This window comes from Microplitis demolitor, chromosome 3, assembly GCF_026212275.2.
Source record: "Microplitis demolitor isolate Queensland-Clemson2020A chromosome 3, iyMicDemo2.1a, whole genome shotgun sequence".
Taxonomy (NCBI): domain Eukaryota; kingdom Metazoa; phylum Arthropoda; class Insecta; order Hymenoptera; family Braconidae; genus Microplitis; species Microplitis demolitor.
This window is the reverse complement of record NC_068547.1, coordinates 4,315,847-4,332,374: the sequence shown is the minus strand read 5'-3', so window position 1 is coordinate 4,332,374 and position 16,528 is coordinate 4,315,847. Positions and strand designations below refer to the sequence as shown.

General features: G+C 26.3%; 4 protein-coding genes and 1 long non-coding RNA gene across 5 annotated transcripts; 3 read left to right on the top strand and 2 right to left on the bottom strand.

Annotated features, from left to right (window-relative positions):
• Positions 1-770: 770 nt before the first annotated feature.
• On the top strand, positions 771-2,005 carry LOC103580663 (uncharacterized). The gene is made up of 3 exons (XR_549604.2): positions 771-966; positions 1,035-1,403; positions 1,498-2,005. It is a non-coding gene; the product is annotated as an uncharacterized LOC103580663 (long non-coding RNA).
• A 3,696-nt stretch (positions 2,006-5,701) lies between these two features.
• LOC103580661 (sodium-dependent nutrient amino acid transporter 1) lies at positions 5,702-11,069 on the top strand. Its single transcript, XM_008562496.2, has 10 exons — positions 5,702-5,914; positions 7,348-7,434; positions 7,532-7,588; positions 7,657-8,153; positions 8,214-8,588; positions 9,206-9,395; positions 9,473-9,649; positions 9,728-10,004; positions 10,085-10,179; positions 10,411-11,069. Exons 1-10 carry the CDS (start codon positions 5,900-5,902, stop codon positions 10,582-10,584), a joined length of 1,944 nt encoding a protein of 647 aa, XP_008560718.1. The 5' UTR covers positions 5,702-5,899; the 3' UTR covers positions 10,585-11,069.
• A 648-nt stretch (positions 11,070-11,717) lies between these two features.
• Positions 11,718-12,519, bottom strand: LOC103580660 (uncharacterized). Its single transcript, XM_008562495.2, has one exon. The coding sequence runs from the start codon at positions 12,233-12,235 to the stop codon at positions 11,825-11,827; it is 411 nt and encodes a 136-aa protein (XP_008560717.1). The 5' UTR covers positions 12,236-12,519; the 3' UTR covers positions 11,718-11,824.
• Positions 12,520-13,070: 551 nt separating this feature from the next.
• On the top strand, positions 13,071-14,387 carry LOC103580659 (coiled-coil domain-containing protein 137). The gene is made up of 3 exons (XM_008562494.3): positions 13,071-13,391; positions 13,454-14,090; positions 14,172-14,387. The coding sequence occupies exons 1-3, from the start codon at positions 13,315-13,317 to the stop codon at positions 14,367-14,369; spliced, it is 912 nt and encodes a 303-aa protein (XP_008560716.1). The 5' UTR covers positions 13,071-13,314; the 3' UTR covers positions 14,370-14,387.
• A 48-nt stretch (positions 14,388-14,435) lies between these two features.
• LOC103580658 (BLOC-1-related complex subunit 5) lies at positions 14,436-15,975 on the bottom strand. Its single transcript, XM_008562493.2, has 2 exons — positions 15,835-15,975; positions 14,436-15,561 (listed from the first exon to the last, which is right to left on the bottom strand). Exon 2 carries the CDS (start codon positions 15,411-15,413, stop codon positions 14,574-14,576), a length of 840 nt encoding a protein of 279 aa, XP_008560715.1. The 5' UTR covers positions 15,414-15,561; positions 15,835-15,975; the 3' UTR covers positions 14,436-14,573.
• Between the last annotated feature and the right edge of the window lie 553 nt (positions 15,976-16,528).

The window sequence follows — 16,528 nt, the reverse complement described above, 5'->3', positions numbered from 1 at the left end:
GAACTGGAACACGGCGTATAAATTACGAAATTGAGTGAGGTCGTCAACATGAAAGAACATCAGCCACTGGTCTACTGCCGTAATCAGTAATTTTTAATTAAATTATTAACGAGAAAAAAAATGTTTATAACAAAAATACAAAATATATAAATAATAAAAAATAAAGCTTTTCATTTTTTTTGTTTGATTTGGTTGTGAAATTTATTTGTTCAAATTATCAAGTACATATTTTAACAAAGTATTTATTATTTAAATAAGAATTCTGTTAAAAAAATAAATGTTAATTTCGATAACAGTTAATAAATATTAACATTTATGTACTTATATAAATATATATTTTATGACAAATGTAGTTTTCTTTTTTATTCAATGATGGTAAAATTCTTTTAGTGTGATTATCATTGCCAGATAACGTAAGTTGTAAGTTCTTTGTTTACATAAAAAAGCGCGAATAATTTAAAAACGAATATTTTATAAAACTGTTAATTAAAAAAAAAAAAAAAAAAAAATCAACTAATCAAAAAAAGGGCCAAATGCGTTTCCAAATGTTTTTTTTTTAACTAATTGCACAGGCTACCTGGCCACAATTGAGTCGACGCATAATCTTTTATAAAAAATTGAAAAGTATGAAATCAGCCCCATAAATTTTTATTAACTAATTTAACTGAAATTTGTCTTAAATAAGTTAGTCAAAGTTTGGTTAATTAAAAACTCGAATAGTCTTTTATGTATTTATTGAATAAATACCCAATAAATATCCAAGCTTTTCAATATTAAAAATTATTTATAAATGTTAAATTTTTTTGAGCAGAGCTAATTGTGCTTGGCGATCAAGTAAAGTTTAATTACGTAAAAACAATTAAAGTACTAGTACAATTAAAGTATTATTCAGGGCGATCAATTTTGTCTCACATTAAAACTTTTTTTTGTGGCTGGAATATATTGATAACAAGTATTTATTTAGGGGTAAGAAAAAAACATAGAACTAGTATAGTGAAGAGGTTAATACTATTGAATTTTTTTTTTTTTTACAGGGTCCATTTGTCCTATGCGACATTCAAAAAGTACAATTACAATATAATTATATGCAAATTGGGTTATTTTTAAATGAAGTATAAAAGTTAAGAGTAGTATTGTAATGTTAGATTAAGTGAAAGTTCTTTTATAATCTTACTAAATCTAGTATTTACTGGATAAAATTGAATAACATTCACTATAGAATACGTGAAAATAGTTACCACTGTATTTTATTTCCAATGCGTCATGATTCATGAAATGAAAAAAAAAATTTTTTGTTACTTTTTTGTAACGAACATGATAAGTCACGTACATTAAATTAAAATAACAAATTTGTTGATTTTCCTTAACAAATACAGTGGAAAAATTGTTCACATGTGACTCATGTAGGTATATATTAATAAATATGAATTTTAATTAACGAAATAATATATAAATCTATTAACCAGTGTTATATAGAGACTCCATTTTTTTCCACAGTAATGAGGTGTCCTCTAAATTCCCCTAAAATTTAAATTTGATGAAAACAATGACAATGATTACAATAGACATGGTCAACGGATGTATCTATATTTATATTCTCCTACAGGATATATAAAATAATAAATAATATTGAGATAATGAGAATAATAAATTTAACAATGTCTAAATATGATAAAATCATTGAGATTAAATGGTTTGTTGGGACAATAATCATTTAATCAAAGTAATAATAATTAAAAATAGACAATAATATGGAATAAAACATTTTTTTTTTATTTAAATGTATGCATACAAAATTATTATTTCTGTCCTTGATGCAGAAACCGCAAGTATGTTAATTTAAGACGTTGACTGTGAAAGGTCTCTCGATGGTTTATATTTGTTGTATATATGAAGTTTATATGCAACAACAATTTCCTGAGATTCATCATCTTTACATTCTTGCCTTAACATTTTATTAACAATCAAATTAAGTCGACGAGACTCAGTTTTTCTCTTGACAACGTTTTTTTCACAACAGGTGTACTATATTACATTTAAATATAAAAAATAAATCTATAATATATTTTAAATATAATATTTAAATTCTGTAAGGATTGATATTATTGAAGAATATTAAAATAATTGAATAACTATTCATAATTATATAAAATTTACATATAACAATTCAATGTATTAATAGATGACAGATGTATGAATTTTATCGAAAAATTATCACTAACTACACTATTAAAATGTCTATTAAATTATAAATATATAATATAAATATGAATATACATGATATAAATCTATATATAGATATGTATGGGCGTGTGTGTGTGTGTGAAATATTATGTAAAAGTTATATACGTATTTAATTAAATAATTTTAGCGGTAAATATCGTTTTGAATTTTTCGTTTTCATAATTTTTTCATGAAATTCAATTAGTATATAATTATGATTACAACTTTTACATGACTGCGCGTAATTTCATTTTTTAAATGAATGAGAGTTTGACCTTATTATTTATTCATATAGAATCTGGGTATATACTTTATAATAACCTGGAAATGAAATTAATCAATTGTAATTGTTATCTATTGTAAACAAAGATAACGTAATTAGTTCGATATCAAGGTAATGAATGATAATAATTCAAAGATATCGTTTATGCAGTAAAATATATGCAAAATATACATTTCTTGTGTATGATATTATATCAACATTTAAAATTATAATAAATATAAAAATTAATAGATAATTATATATTTGAATTCAAATTAATTTTAGATTTTCTACAGGATTTCGAAAATTAAATTTTGATTCGTGTAAGGTCAGTCAGTTTTTTTTTTCGTACTACACTTTTTCATCTGAACGGTGTTTATTGGTTTTGTTTTATGTATTTTTCGGTGTGAAAATCAACATAAAATACTTCGATGCATTTAAATGAGAATCATTCGTTACTTTTGGTTCTCGAAATATCACATTTGTTTTCAGCGAATATCAACAATGTCTCTGAAAATTTTTTTTTAAGCAATTATGTTTATATAATATTGAATTTAATGAATAAAAAAATCCAAAAGTATAACTTTGTGTGATTTTGATTATACTTTATTAATTTATATCTACATTTTATTATTTTATAAAATGTAAAAATTTATATAAATATTAACTGTTTACTTTAAACAAAATATTCAGTCAAATTGTCGTAAAAGGTGTATTACATTAATTTTATTGTACATCAATAGTATTTCTGCGTAACTAAAATAACACTGTCAAGTATACGTGACGCATTTACCAAATAATAAATATAAAGAAACAAAAAAAAAATAATAATAAATTTTGATTTATTTATAAATTGTTTCTTTATCATGGAGAGAATTTCATAGTAAAAGTTATCATCTAGTAATAGTTAAATTTTTAAACTGATTTCGATAGTAGTGAATATCATTTAAATTATCAGATAAACAATCTGCATTGTAGTGTCTACCAACTATTGATGATAATCAGAAATCATAACTTTTATTATCTTAATTAATTATAACGATTATCAATATCGTAATTCTTAATAATCTAATGATAATAGTTACCATCAGCTTGAATAATAACTACTATCTAAACTAATAAAGAATTTAAATATCGGCGTTACAATCTGAAGCTTGTCTACTCGTAATTTTCTCTTTATTTAACTGTGTATGCGATGAATTTCATTCAAAACTTTGATGATTGCTATTTTGATGATCATACCCATAGAACAATCTTGTTCAAGGCTTGAACAAGTCTGGTCTCAAGTTCGATAGACGTTAGTGCCTTTTCCTACTTATGTGTCTTGCTGCAGATACTTGTGGCTAGATTTCAATAGCAAGTCTAGTGCAGGTCTTACACAAGAAATTCGTGTCAAATTATAACTCAATTCTGGAGGAAGACTATGGTTGGAAATAGTTGCGCATGGCTCGCTCAAGATTCAAAATTGACTTGAGTCTTGAGCAGATCTTTAGCAAGCCATGCGTAAGTACCTGCCGTAAGTTACTGGTGCAAGAAATGCGCCAGAAACTTCGACTGCACCATATCCAAGATATCTTCAATATTCTTGTGTACAATGCCTCGAGCAAATCATGCACAAGTCTTGATGACAATTTCTTGCTACATGATCTTGCGCAGGACCTATACGCAGAAAAAGACACTGGCACCAGAATCTTGCTCAAGCATGTGTTACTTAGATACCGAATCATTTAAAATTGTCAATAATAGCGACAATATTTGGAAAGTTTTATTATATTCGAACTTAAGCAATTGTATTGTTATCTATTTTAATCATTTAAAGGACAAAATGTACATAGCTAAAATATGGATATAAATAAAGAGTTCAAATTTTTATAAATTTATCCTATTTTTTGTTTCAGAATTTTTGCAACCTTGAATGCTAACAGATACCATCTTCGATTGTAACAATTATAATCTTTAATCAGCATTTTCGATAGTAATCGTCACCGCCATCAATTGTTACTGTTATCATTATCAATGGTAAAACTAATTATTTTACCACTGAAAAAATTTTGCTATCTTTTAAATTGTCGAAATTAAAAATTTGATATCGTAGATAGTATAATAAAAATTTCTCCGTGATTTAAAGAACACGTGAAAATATTGTATTATTTGATAATCATAAATCTGTTTATGATTTTATGCGCTCCGTATATAACACGAAGAATAATCGAATAAATTTTATTCTTTATCTATCAGTAAAACGGAGCTAAAATGAGTAATTACTACAGGTATGTAAATAATTCGAACTTACGAATTATATGGATCAAATCGGACTGAACTATTCAATTTGACTTTCGAACCGAATTATTTATTCGTAAATTTTTTAATAATTCTTGTATAATCGTTATTTAATTGATCAAAACCATGTAAGTTTCATTATTCGCATTTTCTTTGATGGCATGCAATTACATAGCCGTCAATGACACCGTTAAGCATATACCATGACTTATGCTATGATATTACATGATGCAAAATGTTTATATATACACAAAGTATATGCTTCCATACATTTGTATATGAGTAAGAAAGTGTAATCAAAATAAACATGCTTCCTTCAAAAATGAAGGTAAATTTAAAAAATTTATTTATCGCCTCAAGTATATTATTATCTTAAATTACTCGAGACGATAATGAGTTTATGTTAACTGAAATTTAATGGCGTCTTAAGTACACTAAAAAATGATTAAATAATTTTAAATGTTGAATCATCTTGAACTATTTACCTAAAAATGAAATAAAAATGGAGAATTTATTTAAGCTTTGTATACTTACATGTTTATAAATCTAATTGATCAATTACTGAACGACAGGATCACTTCATGACCTCGTGCGAGAACTATATATGGATATATAATTATTATGATTGAAAGATATATCACTTTAAATATCAATAATAAAAGTCTATGTAATATTTTTTTAAATTTCATCATATTTTTTTTTTATACGTGAAAATGATAAGATTTGAAAGTCATTAAAAGAACTAATAATATTTTTCGAGTGTTAATGAAGAAACATTACATTATATACCTATATATGTGAAATAAAAATAATTAAGATTAAATCTTGTTTGTATGCACGTGGAGATTTAATCTCAATGGAAAAAAGAGAGGGGAAAAAAAAAATATTAATAATCCCTACTTCTTTTCTTCAGTTGAAATGGAATTGCCGCAAAAGTGGACGACCATTCCGTGTAGATATTCCCCGGTGTCAGTGAGTTGTTGTTCGGCATCTAGTTCACACGACATTTCGAAACGATTTTGTAATCAACTATTGTTTTTATTTACATTCATCTGGACTAGCTAGAGACGGGGGTTTACGGATTTTTTTTTTTAATTAATTATAATTTTTTAAGTAAATTATAAATAATTTACAATGAATTCTTCTGAGGTAAGTTTATCAAATAATCTAATAATAGTACACGAAGAGAAAATTAACGAATCAATTAATCGTGGGAACCATTCCAATAATTTTAAGAAATGATTCTTATAGTACCATTGGAATGGTTCCCATATATATTATGAGATTATATTCCATAGTATTTAAGAAACATCCCCAAAATCTAAGGGAACTCTTTTTATACTATTAAGGGATTTATTTCTAACTCTAAAATTTTCTCTTTGTGTATGATTCTAAAATTTTTTCATACATAAAAGGAATTCATTTTAAAGAAAATTTAGAAGCCCAATAACACAGAACTGTTTGCATAAACATATAATGACCCTCATAATCTAACAATTGTTAGATATATGAAAACCTGTCTTTTCGTATGTACGTGTATTTAACTTACTATCGGCTACAACATTCACCCGCACGTGGGTGAAATGTTTAAACTCAATAATTATTACAGTACTAAAAGTGAAAGATTATTTCATTCTAAATCAAGGATAAATTGTCGAAAATGCCGTTATTTAATATCATTTAATTTAAATTTAGAATTTATATTAAATATAATTTATTACGATTACACAAGAGCGTATGCACGATCTGATTTACAATCATTAATCTTTAATTTTTTTTCTCTTTTGTTTAAAAAAATATTTATTTTTATAAGTCCGACCTTCTCTTTCTGTCAAAAACATTAAAAAAATTGCTGAGTATTAAAAATAATTTTTTTTAAGATTAAGGATTTATTAAAGCAATGTTAAATATAAATATTCATTAAAAAATAATGAATATTCAGTCGCATTTAATTATTATGCGAACAATTATTACTGTCATTAATGTTTGCGGATAAGAATTGTATGTCTTGTAAGGTATTCATAAGCAAACTCATCCGCGATGAAAACATTACTTATAAAAAAAATCTTTATGTTTATTGAATTCATATCTATATACAACATGCATTATAGGACAATATAAATTTATCTAAATGTATTAAAGAATTAGAAAGCTTATTCACGACTACAACGTTATCGTATGGAATTTTTTATTTATCCATTATACTATGCATTTTAAATTTTTGTCAATAGAGCGGGAAGTAAAAGGCAATTAATTTTTTTTTTTACTTTTCTTCCATTGATCACTTGTTGATACAAATTCGAAAGTTAATACTTATGAATTTTCTGATACTGAGTAATTGTCACTTGTTATCATACATGTTATTAACACGCTATTTGATGTTAGGAAATAGACAAGAGATTTTAAATTTCAACATATTTGATAGCTTGATGATTAAGGTGAATTTAAGCGTTTGTAACCTTGTGTCACTTTAATTAATGCCCTCGTGTTATTATACATTTATTCATTACTTTATCATTAAATATAAACCGTATCATTCATTTAAATTAATATATTTTAAGAAATTAATGTTTTCTTCGCAGGTCGGAAAACCAAACCCAGCATTTATTAATGATGACGGTAGTAGAATTGATTTAAAAATAAATGTCGAAAATGGATTATCACCAAAAGTATGTATTTAATAAAAAAACAAAAAACAAAAAAAAATCGTACTCAATAGTAATGTTTATTTTCAATGGTTTACTTATTGTACTTTATTTTTATTAGAACGAGTACGAATTAGATCATGTTCAAGGAGGGCTAAAAAATACACCCGAACAAACGGTAATTACATAGAAAAAAAAAATGAAGTTATATTGTCATAATAATATTAAAATAATAAAAATATTCAGGTTACAGAAGGAACGGAAAGAGCAACATGGAGTAATGGAACTGAATTTTTGATGTCATGTATAGCAATGTCAATAGGATTGGGAAATATTTGGAGATTTCCATTCACAGCATACGAAAATGGTGGTGGTGCATTTTTAATACCATACATAATAGTATTATTTCTTGTTGGAAAACCATTTTATTATATTGAAATGATAATGGGACAATTTACAAGTAGATCATCTGTTAAAATGTGGTCTGCTGTACCAGGATTTCGTGGTGTCGGATGGGCTCAAATGTTTTCAATGTTATCCGTTGGAACTTATTACTGTTCATTAATGTCAGTAACACTTATGTATCTACTTGCAAGTTTTAGCTCAGAATTGCCATGGGCTAAATGTCAACCCGATTGGGGTGACAATTGTATTGATTCACAAAAAAATGATAATAATAATGTTACTGTGCAATCAGTGATTAATATGACAAATATGAAAAGTTCAGCCGAACTTTATTTTACGTAAGTTTATTATTTATTATCAAAATTTATGTAATAGTAATAAATTATATTATATTGTAGAAAATCCGTGTTGAATGAGAAAGAAAATATCGATGATGGGATTGGGTGGCCAGATTGGAAATTAACACTTTGCCTATTTGCCTCGTGGTTGTGTATTTTTGGTGTCTTAGTACGCGGTGTTAAAAGCTCTGGAAAAGCTGCATACTTTTTAGCATTATTTCCTTATGTTATAATGGTTGCACTTCTTGTACGAGCAGTAACACTTGAAGGAGCTCGTGATGGAATTATTTTTTTCATAAAACCAAATTGGGCTAAATTGTTTGATCCTAGTGTTTGGTATGCAGCTGTTACACAATGTTTCTTTTCATTATCCGTATGTTTTGGTGGTGTTGTTATGTACTCTTCTTATAATGAATTCAATCACAATATTTATAGGTAAGGTTACTTTCTCATAATTTTAAAATTATAGTTTTTTTATGATAAATAATGAATACTATATATATTTCAAATAATATACAGACCCACCAATCTAGTTATCGAACTGTTATTTTATTAATTTAATAATTTACGTACACGAAGTGTCGCACATAATAAAACATAATGATATATAAGTTTACCTCAATTATTAATGTCAAATTCAGTATTAAAATATCATAGAACATTGCATGTCCTGCTTAAAAAATCCGATAGATTCTTATAGCTGTATGTATAAGGCCCTATACTTAACTACAGCACCTCATAGAACTCTTTCATTCTTATAAAATCTCTATAGGAATGTATGAGAATCTATTGGATTCTATGTGATTTTCTAAACAGGACAATTAGTCGCTCACTTTAACAGTTTAATTCGTTTTTTATAATTTTTATAAAAAAAACTTTCAACTCAAAAATTATTTTTGACATTGCCACAGATTTACTGCAGTAAATGTAAGCACGCATGTGAAAAGTTGCATATGTAAATTATTTAATTAATAAAGTAATAGTCTGATACTAGATCGATCGGCCTGTATATTATTATTATTTGAGATTTATTACATACACATATATTTTAGAGACGTTATGGTTGTTACAACGCTTGATACATTCACAAGTCTTCTTGCCGGTATTACAATATTTGGAATTCTTGGCAATCTCGCTCATGAACTTGGAGTAGAAGACATAAGTACTGTTGTCAAAGGTGGTACAGGCCTTGCATTCATTTCTTATCCAGATGCGATTGCTAAATTTACAGTTCTACCACAGGTACAGCAGTAAAAACTATTTTACACATAAAATATCTAACTTAATTAATTTATTAATTTTTTCAAATTTTATTTCAGTTATTTTCGTTTTTATTTTTCGTTATGTTATACGTACTGGGAATCGGCAGTGGAATCGCACTTGCTGGTGGTATCATCAGTATTGTTAGTGATCAATTTCCACAATTGAAATTTTGGAAAATCGTTTTAGGCGTATGTCTTTTTGGATTAAGTGTCGGAAGTGTTTATTGTACACCGGTAATAACAATAATATATTTTAAATGTTTCGTTATTAAAATCTGCTTTACATTTTAAATAATTATTTTTATCCAATAGGGCGGACAATTTATTTTAAACCTTGTTGATTACTATGCAGCATCATTTATAGTATTTACCTTCGCATTTTTCGAAATAGTTGGAATATTTTGGGTTTATGGGCTCGAAAATATTTTAGATGATATTGAATTTATGTTGAAGAAAAGACCGTCCGTTTACTGGAGGATTTGTTGGGGTGTTGTTACACCTGTATTACTTGGAACAATATTTATATATAGTTTAATTGATCGTACACCACTTCAATATGGTCGTACTCTTTATCCAAATTCAGCTTATGGTAAACATAGATTTTTTTATCATTTTGATCATCACGTAGTTGTAAATATATTTAAAAATTATTTTTATTACTTTTAATAGCCGTTGGTTGGACGCTACTGGCATTTGGTGTTTTTCAATTACCATTTTGGATGATCTATACCATAATGACAAAAAGAGATTTAGGAATTTCAGAGGTAACTATGGATTTTTATCTCAGCGATATTACTTCTCCGTTGTCTTTTTTTCAATTAATGTTTCAATTTTTTAAAAATTAATTAATTAAATTTTAATACGGTCATGACAGTTGAAAGTCATTGCATATTTTTAAAAAGCGAAGAGTACTGTCTGAGAATGCCCTTAACATTAACATTTTATTTGTCATACTTTTCTGAATAAAAATTTATAATAATGAACTTTATTTACAGATGATTGTGAGTGCATTTAAACCTTCAGAAGATTGGGGTCCAGAAAATCCAACGAATTATGCAGCATGGAGACAATTCAAAGAAACTATGAGAAAGAACAAAGAGACACGAACAAGCTCTAACTTCAAGCAAGTTATTTATACTCTTTTTAATCAAGAGCATAAATTATCATAATCAATTTTATTGATTTGATATTTTTGGTGTCATGACAAATTATTTTTATGACGATAAAAATTAAATCATGACAACCGTTGTAAATAAAACTTCACTATATTTTGGCGTAGTAATTCTTTCATAATATTTTCGTAGATTGTAATAAAAGCAAAAAGAATAGCGCGAATTATGCGCGATTGACGCTAAAAAAGTTTATCTCATCATTAACGAAATATTTATCATATGAATATCATTTTTGCACGATATCAATTACTACTTAAAATATTTTGAATTGTACTTAAAGTATTAAAATAGTACTTAATAATTTTGTAAATAATTTAAACAAACAATATTATTTTAATAACAGTGTCTTTTCGTGAAGATATTAGTTTTCAGTATTATTAATTGCAAAACTTATGAAAGCCAGATATATTCTGTGATTTTTATATTAGCAGCAATATTTCGTTAACTACATTAATGTAATTATTGTTACTCTAATGCTTGCAATTTAGTTTTTGTTTTTAATAATAATTATTAATTTATATATTTAATACACCAAAGTTACATATTATATTTATGTATTAAGGAATGATGATTTTTCAATGAAAAATTTTATTGATTATTTATAATTATATTCAAATAAATATATTTTATAAGAAAATTTTAAATAAAAAATTGTCTTTATGTATTTTTTTTCACTTCACTATTAACTTTTGTAAAAAATAGCAATGCGTGAGAAGAAATAAAACAAGACGACTTCAAACGCAATGAATACAATTTTTTTATTTTTCGGTAAGAGGGACCACTAGTGTGACCGCCAGAAAAAAAAACTCATCGGATTTTTTCAGTCAAAAAAAAAAAAAAAAAAAAAAAGAAAGTAAGAATTTTTCCAGCTTTGCGACGAAATTCCCTGACTATTTCAGTATATTTATAATTCCCTGACATTTCTAGGTTTTACAGAAATGTGGCCACCATGTATGATACAATAAGGTTGATTGGATTTAGGTGATAATTCTTCAAGCTTTAATACAGTATTTTGAAAATAAAATTAATTCTCTAGGAAAAATCTCATACACCTGAATAACTAGTTGGAGTATAAACAAAATAAATTTATTTATTATAATGAATTATTTAATTTAGTAATTTATCTTCTATACATCTAAAATTTTCATCACTCTAACAATTATTTATACAGTTCTTATAACAAAATTAACAAAATTTTAAAACAATTCAAAAATAATTGTTTCACAATAGTTTATTTCTATTTAATATTACGTAATCTCAATTCCATGGACAAAAAAGCCCGCATATTTGAATCCGTAACTTTATCCATGATAATTTTTTGTACATCACCACTGCTGTTTGTCAACTTTTCACTCAATTTTTCAGCATATTGTAACCAAACACAGTTTGTGCATCCAGACATACAACAATTTGCTGGTTCATCAAAATCATCCCCATTGTCAATCGAATTCGATGAATTATCAATAGAATCAGGATTTACGTCTTTTTCAGTAACAATTGGCCTTTTTAATTTACTTTTATCATGATCATTGTGATCATTTATAGTATTTGTGGTAGTACTGTACCTTTTATTAATCATAAACGTTTTCAAACAACATCCATTATTATTTTCCCAAATAATTGGTACAATCCGTGACACTTTTGACATTTTATTATCACTTATTTATTTATAGATTCAAATAATTATCCATCGTATTAATGAATAACTCGTTTATTATATTACGTAGCAGATTATATTTATAACTGAACTTTATTGCACATAGTAATATCAATAATAGAATCACAGACGATCAAAAATTATAACCACTGATAAATACTTTACTAGAAATAAATTAGTACTCACTTTAATTGTTCTTTCATAAATTGTTGCTGTTTTTAAAAAATATCTTTTTATTTAACAAAACAATAATGTATTTACATATATACATAAACAGCTAATATATTTAATATATATTTACTGATAGATGGTAAAAAACTATATTATTGACAGCAGAACGCAGCACTTGAGTTTTTGTTTTGATTTTTTTTAAATTTCATTCTTTTGAGTTTTTTGCCAGAAAATTTTTGTTTGAATTAAAAAATTTTTAAAATTCATAATTGTCAGCTACATTCACACTTAGAAAAAGTTAGCAATTAGCTAGCATTGTCAACATAAAAATGTTTAATTTGTTAACATAAAGATAACACTCTAAATCTTATATGTTAGCATAAAAAAGTTATCAATTTGTTACTTTTTTGGTAGCAAAAAACTAATTGCTATTTGTCAACAAAATGTTACAAAGTGTTATCAAAAAATTACCAAAAAGATGTCAAATTGCTACTATAAAGTTATATTTTTGAAATATAAAAAAGTTTTAAAAACTTTTAACTGGACATTAGTAGTGACATTTGTTGGAAAAAATCTGCCTTTTTACATCACAAAATAAATGGCAACATTTTTTTGCTAACTTTTTTAATAAAAACTAATAACAAGTGTTTTTTTTTATCAAGAAAGTTAACACTAGGTCACTTGGGAACTAGATATAATTTTTAAATTATTGTCGTTTCATAGAAATATACTAAATATAAATAATGAAATTCAATTACATGTCTGGGCATGTCCTCAACTCTATTATCTATGGTGTGTTTATTTTTGTAGGTAGTATATAACCTATAAATTATCATGTGTTGTGTGACACGTGGTTATTGTTATAGTTTTTGAATTTTAAAATTAAATTTAAAGTCACAATGGGAAGAAAAATACCAGGAAAAAAACACAAAGGTGTTAAAGATCCAGATAAACAACGTGCAAAACGATGGGCTGAGTACGAAAATATAAATTTTTGAATCTTGACTCATTTTTATTTGTTTATAATTTTATTTACAGAATTAAAGATAAAGTTGACGCTCCACCGATTAATATTGAAGATCAACCGATACCAAAGAGCTTGGAACGAATAATGAGTTTTAAGAGCAATGACGATAATAAAGTTGTCAAAAGAAAAAAACCAGTAATTAAAAGTAAGACTAAATTAATATCAGTTGGTTCACAAAATACTGTGCAGTCTTTTAATCCAAAAGCTAAACCTGAGAAAGTAGTTCCTGTTTTTAGTCAAAAACCTGGTGAATCAGATAGTAAATTTTGGCACCGTGTTAATGGTGAAACACAAATGTATTTAAAAGAAGCTGCGTTTGAAAATAAATTTAATGTACAAGTAGTCAGAGATCCAGTTACTGGTAAAGTTGAGGGCTTAGAAAAAAAACCTAAAGATGAAATAGACGAGTTACTTAAATTAAAAATGAAACATAAAAATATTGGGAAGAAAAAAAAAGTTAAAAGTGTAACAGAACCCAAGTTAACTAAAGTTCAAAAACGTAAGCTTAAGATACAGGAGAAGAAGAATAAAAAATTACTAAAGAGTACTGATGACTTGATAGTTAAAGACAAAGTTGAGTTTGGTGAAGTTGCTCATGCTCCACCGGAAATTAAAATAAAACCTAAAGCACATACACTAATTAATAAGGTTTTTAATTTAATAAATAAATTTTTATAGAATAATTTATTGTAATTAATTACATTAATACTGAATAATTTTTTTTTACAGCCTGCTAGAAAAGAATTACTTTTACATTCTCTGTTGAAAAACGATAAAATCCAGCCTACGTCGATAGATAAAAAGGGTAAACGAAAAAATTTACCCTCTGCAGAGCGAAGGATACTTGAAAACCATCAAAATGAAGCAATTGAAGCTTACAAATTATTAAAAACTCGACGTAAATCTTCTGAAATAATTTTTTCATAACAATAATTATTAATAACACGTTGGGTTTTTTTTTTTTTTTTATAGCTTTATCATTAAATAAATTATTTTAACATCAAAGTTATAATTAGCAACGCATATTTTTTATTTACACATATTGACGAAGATAATAATCACAAGTCTCGATAAATTTAATGTAAATGAATAAAAAGGTGAGTAATAAAGTGTAATAATTATTATGTTATATTATCCAGTTGTCCAAACAAAAGGTTCTAATCGATCTTTGATAGGCAACAAATTATTAAGCGTTTCAAGACTTTCTAATGTTTGATTTAATTGCATATGGCACTTGGTTAATTGTTTACTGAGCTCATGAACTTTATTCATATGCTCAGCAAATTTAGCAAATTTCTTTTGTCGCTCAACAGCCTGAGCCATTATTTTATTTATTTCAACGTCGATGTTAACACAGAGCGCATTTTGTTCATTAGCAATCATTTGAGCGTTTGCATTTAAATGATGTTGATATCTAGCACATAAATTATACAATCCAACAGGATCAAGTCGTTCCAATATTTCGGGATCGCGTACTCCCGGTGGCAAATTAAGCGTACCGCGCATTATCGGTAAAAACATCGGTATGCTTTGCAATTTAATTAAATCTGGATCTTTGTCTGCGTCAGGATCAGACAATGCTGGCTTAACAACAACAATATTGTGTGCTGTTGTTGTTGTCGTTGATGTTGATGTTGGTTTTCCTGAGCTAATGGTAGGTTTTCTTAATCCTACACTTGATTTACGTCTTGTGACTTCTGAGCTACCAAAACTTTTTCCTCTTATTAATTGTGATGGTTTACTTGATATCTTTGGAGAGTCTCCAATTGGTTGATTGACAGTATAAGATATATAAGGCAGGTCTGAGTCGGAACAAATACTAGGACCTGGACTTGATGAACGCGGTGGTGTGTCATCTGGTAAATGTTCACGACTTGGTACACTTTTACCCCGTCTCAATTGTCCTCGAGATCGTCCGCTGAATCGTCCAGATCCTTGAGTTCCGCCTTGGGAACTTTGTTCTGAACCCATTATTTTTTTTTTACTTTTTACTGGAAACTGATTGTAATATTTTTTTAATTGCAAGTAATCAACAAATTTACTGATACATTTTTTATTTATTATCCATAAATATTGCTTTCAAAATTACTCTTACTGTTAATTTCTTTGAAATTTAAACCTGTGAATAAAACTTTGAGTAAATTTATGATGATCCTGAAGCTAGCAGACAATTAATAATTTTCGGATTTTTTTTTCAGCAGAAATTACAAAAAAAGAAAAAAACTAAAAATATGCGCATGTAGAAAATTGAAAAAGCTAGAGGTACAATCGAATTTTAAATATTTTTTTTTTATACTTTGTTCAAGAAATTCAAAAATTATTAGACGTCTACTAACTTCAGGATCATAATTTTTGGTTTTATTATTTTTAATTAATTCATTATTAAACTTACTTTCATTAAATCAAATATTAATTATTGATTATTTTTTTTCGGGCTGTTGACGATAAAATTTTAATTTTTTTTATTTAATTATTGATTATAATTCTGTATATTAAATATAAAATACAGATTTTAGTTGGTTATTTTTCAAGAATTCAGCTGTGAGTACTAAATAATTTTTCATATTTATACGCATGCGCATGCAGTTATTTCATGCGCACGCACATAGATTTGATTAAAAAATTTTAGGTCACAATAATCATTGAATTATTATTTATAATTATTGCATGTAAGAAAAATTACTCAAGAATTCTAATATGGAGATCAAAAATATATAAAAACTCGTTTTTAATTAATTTAATTTTTTACCGCCAGAACGACAATACAAACTTTTAAATAATTTAGCATCGGTTGTTTTGATAATTTTTTGAATATAAATAATTAATTAGTCAATTTATAAAAAATGCACTTATTAACTTTTAAATATTTTAAACGCGGATTTTTCAAATTTTATTTTATTAATTATTTACTCTTCTTATTAATAATTTTAAATTTGTCTAATGTCTGCTACATTTACTCAGGTTAAAAAGGTGTTTAAGGTCCTCAGGGAGCTATTACTCTAGGTTCAAATAAATATGTTTATCTATTTATGTATTTGTGTAGATAAAAAAAAATACTTAATGCTGAGGAAAGTTTTTTTTAATAA